This window comes from Leuciscus leuciscus, assembly GCF_965113295.1.
Source record: "Leuciscus leuciscus genome assembly, chromosome: 7".
Classification (NCBI taxonomy): domain Eukaryota; kingdom Metazoa; phylum Chordata; class Actinopteri; order Cypriniformes; family Leuciscidae; genus Leuciscus; species Leuciscus leuciscus.
Genome location: NC_138731.1, coordinates 44,009,080 through 44,016,260, shown reverse-complemented (window position 1 = coordinate 44,016,260; position 7,181 = coordinate 44,009,080). Strand labels below are relative to the sequence as shown.

Genomic DNA, 7,181 nt, shown 5'->3' with positions numbered 1-7,181 from the left:
TGTGTGTGTCTGTGTCTGTGTCTGTGTGTGTGTCTGTGTCTGTGTCTGTGTGTGTGTGTGTGTCTGTGTCTGTGTGTGTGTGTGTGTGTGTGTGTGTGTGTGTCTGTGTCTGTCTGTGTCTGTGTGTGTGTGTGTGTGTGTGTGTGTCTGTGTGTGTGTCTGTGTCTGTGTGTGTGTCTGTGTCTGTGTCTGTGTCTGTCTGTGTCTGTGTGTGTGTGTGTCTGTGTGTGTGTCTGTGTCTGTGTGTGTCTGTGTCTGTGTCTGTCTGTGTCTGTGTGTGTGTCTGTGTGTGTGTCTGTGTCTGTCTGTGTCTGTGTCTGTCTGTGTCTGTGTCTGTCTGTGTCTGTCTGTGTCTGTGTCTGTGTGTGTCTGTGTGTGTCTGTGTCTGTGTGTGTGTCTGTGTGTGTGTGTGTGTGTGTCTGTCTGTGTCTGTGTCTGTGTCTGTGTGTGTGTGTGTGTGTGTGTGTGTGTCTGTGTCTGTGTCTGTGTCTGTCTGTGTGTCTGTGTCTGTGTCTGTGTCTGTGTCTGTGTCTGTCTGTGTCTGTGTCTGTGTGTCTGTGTCTGTGTGTGTCTGTGTGTGTCTGTGTGTGTCTGTGTCTGTGTCTGTGTGTGTCTGTGTCTGTGTGTGTGTGTGTGTGTGTGTGTGTGTGTGTGTGTGTGTGTGTGTGTGTGTGTGTGTGTCTGTGTCTGTGTGTGTCTGTGTCTGTGTCTGTGTCTGTGTCTGTGTCTGTGTGTGTGTGTCTGTGTGTGTCTGTGTCTGTGTGTGTGTCTGTGTGTGTGTGTGTGTGTGTGTGTGTGTGTGTGTGTCTGTGTGTGTGTCTGTGTCTGTGTGTGTGTCTGTGTGTTGTGTCTGTGTGTCTGTGTGTGTCTGGTGTGTGTGGTTTGTCTGTGTGTGTGTCTGTCGTGTCTGTGTTGTGTGTTCTGGTGTAGCTGTGTGTCTTGTGTCTAGTGGTGTGTCGTAGTAGTGTGCTGGTGTCGGTGTGTGGTGGTAGTCTGTAGTGTGTGTAGTGGTGTGTCTGTGTGGTCTGTCTGTGTCTGTGTCTGTGTGTCTGTCTGTGTCTGTGTGTGTGTGTGTGTGTCTGTGTGTGTGTCTGTGTCTGTCTGTGTCTGTCTGTGTCTGTGTGTGTGTGTGTGTGTGTGTGTGTGTCTGTGTCTGTGTCTGTCTGTGTCTGTGTGTCTGTGTCTGTGTCTGTGTCTGTGTCTGTGTCTGTCTGTGTCTGTGTCTGTGTGTGTCTGTGTCTGTGTCTGTGTGTGTCTGTGTCTGTGTCTGTGTGTGTGTGTGTGTGTGTGTGTGTGTGTGTGTGTGTGTGTGTGTGTGTGTGTCTGTGTGTGTGTGTGTGTCTGTGTCTGTGTCTGTGTCTGTGTCTGTGTCTGTGTCTGTGTGTGTGTGTGTGTGTGTGTGTGTGTGTAGGCTGTTCTCTCTGCCGTGTCTGCATCATCTGGACGTGTCCTATAATCTCCTGAGATCCCTCAGCGGTGACATCACACACCTCAGGTCATTACTAACAAACACTTCATACCAAATCATTCATACACACATAAACTGATAACTAGAATAATGAATGTAACAGTAACTATAGCGATACTATTGTGATAACTAAAAATGACTATAATGATAGCAATTACTATATCGATAATTATAAATATGATAACTATAGCCATAACTACTGATAACTATAACAGTAACTAACAAAAACTATAGCTATAACTATAGCAACAGATATAGTGATAATTGTAACGATAACTATTGCAATAACTAGCGATAACTAAATGTAACGATAACTATAGCTATAACTATAACGATAACTAATGAAAATTATAGCTATAACTATAGCAATAAGTATACAGAAAAATGTAACCATAACTAAGGAAAACTATAACTATAGTGATAAATGTAACAATAACTATAACGATAACTAACGAAAACTATAACTAGTGTTAAATGTTACGATAACTATTACAATAACTTTAGCGACAACTATTTCAATAACGATAACTAATGAAAATTATAGCTACAGTGATAAATGTAGCGATAATTATTGCAACAACTATAACGATAACTAATGAAAACTATTGCGATAACTATAGTGATAAATGTAATAATAACTATTGCAATAAGTATTATGGAAACAATTACAATAACGACACCGGCGGATGATATCATTCTGTTTATTATTAGCGTACACTGCAGTTTTGTCGTCTGGCGCTGTTAATGCTCGAGCTCTTTAAAGCAGGAAGGATTCTGATTGGCTGTCAGTGTTTTTATCGTTCATCAGCTGGAGAAAAAAGTGATCACTCTGAAAGTGATTCCAACAATATTGTTTCTCTGTGTCGTTATCATTATATTTCTTGTGTGAACTCTGCTATTCTCATAGAAGTACAACAATTATTAAAGCTTTGTAGTTATAGTTATCATTCTCAGTGTGTGTGTGTGTGTGTGTGTGTGTGTGTGTGTTCAGGTCTCTGAGGTCTCTGAACGTTGAAGGGAATCAGTTAGTGGCTCTTCCCGCTGGTCTGCTGTGTGTGTGTGTGTCGGAGCTCAGGCTGTCTGGGAATTACACACACACTTTACTGTGGAGCGAGAACAGCTGCAACTCTCCACAGACGCTCCTGCACACGGCTGCACACACACTCGCACACACACACACACTCACACACCTGCCGCCCGCCGCACAGCTCGTCCTGCGCAGGTAAAACACACACACACACACACACACACACACACACACTCACACACACACTCACACACACACACACTCACACACACACACACACCTGCCGCCTGCCGCACAGCTCGTCCTGCGCAGGTAAAACACACACACACACACACACACACACACACACACACACACACACACACACACACACACACACACTCACACACACACTCACACACCCACTCACACACCTGCCGCCCGCCGCACAGCTCGTCCTGCGCAGGTAAAACACACACACACACACACACACACACACACACACACTCACACACACACTCACACACACACACACTCACACACACTCACACACCTGCCGCCCGCCGCACAGCTCGTCCTGCGCAGGTAAAACACACACACACACACACACACACACACACACACACACACACTCACACACACACTCACACACACACACACACACACACACACACTCACACACCTGCCGCCCGCCGCACAGCTCGTCCTGCGCAGGTAAAACACACACACACACACACACACACACACACACACACACACACACACACACACACACTCACACACACACTCACACACACACACACACACACACACACTCACACACCTGCCGCCCGCCGCACAGCTCGTCCTGCGCAGGTAAAACACACACACACACACACACACACACACACACACACACACACACACTCACACACACACTCACACACACACACACACACACACACACACACACCTGCCGCCTGCCGCACAGCTCGTCCTGCGCAGGTAAAACACACACACACACACACTACACACTCTGAGAATGTAATAATGTTACTATGTAATAATGTTACAGTACTTTTTAGAGAGAGAGTAATTAGTATGGTATTCTGATTACACTGTTGATGATGTAAGTATTAGCTAGTAACCAGTTACTTTTTTAGAGCAACTTATCGTCAGACTTAAAGTTCTTACACACTGAGTCCGAAACGTTCATGTTTTTTCGTATTCGTCATTCAGTGGCTCTGAATTGTCAAAACACCATTCAAATGCTCGTTACAGATGCGAAAAAAGCAGAAAATCAAATAAATTTTTTTTTAATGACGGACGAAAGTTTCGGAGGCAGTGTGTAAACGTGATCGACACAACGTGAGGTCGTAGTGATTTTTTTTTTGAATTAATTTCGGACTGTGTGCAACGACCTTTAGTCCGAAAAGTCCATTCAGAAAAATGTAAACTGTTCAGTTGGCAGTGTGTAATATGAGGATACCTACTCCGTGTGAAAAGTCCTATTGAACCAGATATTGATATTGAACCTTCCAGATATTGAACCTTTTACTAGATACTTATATAGAGTTTATGACACATTTGAAAGAAACTCATGCCGTGTTTATTTCATGTTAATCGTCCATCATTCATGTTCACTTAAACCAACACACAGAGAGAAGTAGATATTTAAAATAGAACTTTCTACTATATAGCCTACATGTATATATAAAGTTTTAAAAGTTTGGGATCGGTAGGATTTTTTATGTTTTTAAAAGAAGTCTCTTCTGCTCATCAAGGCTGCATTTATTTAATAAAAAAACTAAACAAAAAACAGTAATATTGTTAAATAATTTTTTTAAATTGTAATAATGTTTTCTATTTTAATATATTGTAAAATATAATGTATTCCTGTTATCAAAGCTGAATTTTATATATATATATATATATATATATATATATATATATATATATATATATATATATACGTACAAAATTCTTAACTATTTCTAAGTTTTGAATGTATTTATTTATATATACGGTCAAAAGTTTGGAATAATTAAGAATATTTGTGAAAGAATTCTCTTCTGTAAAAGAAATCAATACTTTTATTGGGATTCATTAAATTGATCAAAAGTGACAATAAAAGATATTTATAAAGTTTCAAAAGATTCTATTTCAAATAAATTAAATAGAACTTAATATTCATCAAAGAATCCTGAAAAAAAAATTGTACACGACTGTTTCCAACATTGATAATGATAATAATCATAAATGTTTGTTGATCATCAAATCATCATATTAGAATGATTTCTGAAGGGTCATGTGACACTGAAGACTGAAAATTCAGCTTTGATTACTGGAATAAATTATATTCAAAAATATAAATATTTTAATAAAATATATTCAAATAGAAAACAATTATTTTAAATTGTCATAATTATTTGACTTTTGAACGGTAAGTGTAGTATTTGATTTGAATTGTAGCAAACAGGATGAAGTCATTTCAAATTCAAAAGTATCACTTTCAGGCAGCTTAAAAAACCCGTGGACATCACAAATATTACTTTTTTGATGAAATGAAACAATGAAATTGAAAGTGAATCAATCACACTTTTTCTCAGGCATAATTTTGATTGATTTAGCATTTGCAGAATTAATGTTTTTCAAAACTGAATATGTATGCATTCTAACCAGAATGACTAATCTAGACTTGTTGGAAGGTTCTAGTGAAGTAATAAACACACTGTGTAATGTGTGTGTGTGTGTGTGTGTGTGTTCTCAGAGCTGGTGTGTGTGAAGCTTGTTCAGGACCCATGTTCGGCCCGGGTCTGAAGCTCATCCGTCCCGTTCACGGTGTGTTCGGGCTTCCGTGTGTCCCGGTCATGTTCCTCTGCTGTTCTCCTGCGTGTCTCCACAGATTCAGGAATCACAACCAGCGAGTGTTTGATCAGAAAACACATTTATTCTTCTGATGGAACTGAGCAGCTTTACACTTCTCTAAAACACTTTCACGGAAAAATCAAATACTTTCATTTTGATTGTTTTGAACTTCTTCTCGAGGCCTAAATACTGTCCTGTCAGTGTTTATCTAGTGCTTTATACTGTACATCGTTCCACAGCAACTTTACAGTAACTGGAACAATAAAAGGAAATCTGTTTTTGTATTTGCTCTGAAATTATTGAAAGAATATTTTTCTCAGAGGAAGCATCATATGAATCAGTCGTTGTAAAGTAGATAGTTTCATGTAAGAAGTCAAATTCTAGTTCGAATAATCAAGGCATTATTTGACTGACTAAACATGATTCATGTTCATTTATATGCACCAGTATAATAATACATAGCCATAAACAGCACTCTTTACCTTCATATATCAAAACATTTATGAAACGGACACACGAAGATTGAGTCAAATGTGAATGAACATGTTCACTGAATCAAAGTCACAAATCAATACATTTGAAAGAATCAAACTCACTCTGACTCTAAACTTCAAGAAAAAACTACTAAAGTTAGAGACACTCTTAAAACATCTGAATGAACACAAAACTGTGAATCAGCAAAACTGTTTTCAACATTGATAATAATCATAAATGTTTCTTGAGCATCAAATCATCATATTAGAATGATTTGTGAAGGATCATGTGACACTGAAGACTGGAGTAATGATGCTGAAAATTCAGCTTTGATCACAGGAATACATTACACTTTACTGTATATTCACATAGAAAACAGATGATTTACATTGGAATAATATTTCACAATATCACTGTTCTTACTAGCCTGGGAAAACCCAGACAAACTTCCAGCAAATTTAGATTTGCTCTACAAGTAGTCTGGCAAAGAGCCCATTCAAGCCCATTTCTAATCCGTCCAAAACGAGGCACCAATCAGAAACGTTGAGGCGGGCTTTACACGATGACGATCGCTCTGATTGGTTTTAGGTCTATCCAATTGTGCCCAGAGGCATTTGAGCGACGTCCGTTGGCGACGCCCCTTTGGAAATGAGTTATTAATGAAGCTTTGCCAGACCATAACTCAGTTACTACTGAGAATGGTCTGGTTTTAACCAGGCTATGTTCTTACGGTATTTACGATCAAATAAATGCAGCAGAAGAGAATTCTTTCAAAAATGTTCTTAATTATTCTCAAAATTCTTAATTATTCCAAACTTTTGACCGGTAGAGTGTGCATGTATATATATATATTACATGGCTTGGTTGAATACTAATGTAGAATGCGGTGTGTTATTTCTTGATAACAGACGCTGCGAAGTATAACACACCGTTGCCACAGAGCGTTGCTATGGACGCAGGATTCTAACCGTAGAGACGGAACGGACTATTTTCTTTAGCGGAAGCAATACAATCGTTTTTAAATCAATATTTTGTGTCAAATTATTGATTTATTTGGTAGGTAGCCATGTAATAAGCGGGATAATGTTAGAGCGAGGCGGTTATTATAGCGAATACAACCCCTTCAGGCTGATTCAAGACCCCTCCGCTTCGCGTCAGCTGATCAGCCTTAAGGGGTTGTATTATCCCGCTTATTACATGGCTACCTACCAAATAAATCAATCATTTGACACAAAATATTGATTTAAAAAGGAGTTTATTGATTTAAAAACGATTGTTTTGCTTCCGCTAAAGAAAATAGTCCGTTCCGTCTCTACGGTTAGAATCCTGCGTCCATAGCAACGCTCTGTTTTTCATGGCAACGGTGTGTTATACTTAGCAGTGGTT

At 39.5% G+C, this 7,181-nt stretch overlaps 1 protein-coding gene across 2 annotated transcripts in view; it reads left to right on the top strand.

Moving 5' to 3' along the window:
* Window positions 1-7,174, top strand: part of lrrc63 (leucine rich repeat containing 63) — a 27,054-nt gene extending 19,880 nt beyond the window's left edge. Inside the window, exons 9-11 of one of the 2 annotated variants that reach the window (XM_082174740.1) lie at window positions 1,412-1,495; window positions 2,460-2,690; window positions 5,224-7,174. In XM_082174740.1, coding sequence (XP_082030866.1) covers window positions 1,412-1,495; window positions 2,460-2,690; window positions 5,224-5,413 — 505 coding nt within the window. In that variant the 3' untranslated portion in view covers window positions 5,414-7,174. The remainder of the gene's footprint in view (window positions 1-1,411; window positions 1,496-2,459; window positions 2,691-5,223) is intronic. The other variant, XM_082174741.1, reaches the window with a different exon arrangement.
* The last annotated feature ends 7 nt before the right edge of the window (window positions 7,175-7,181 follow it).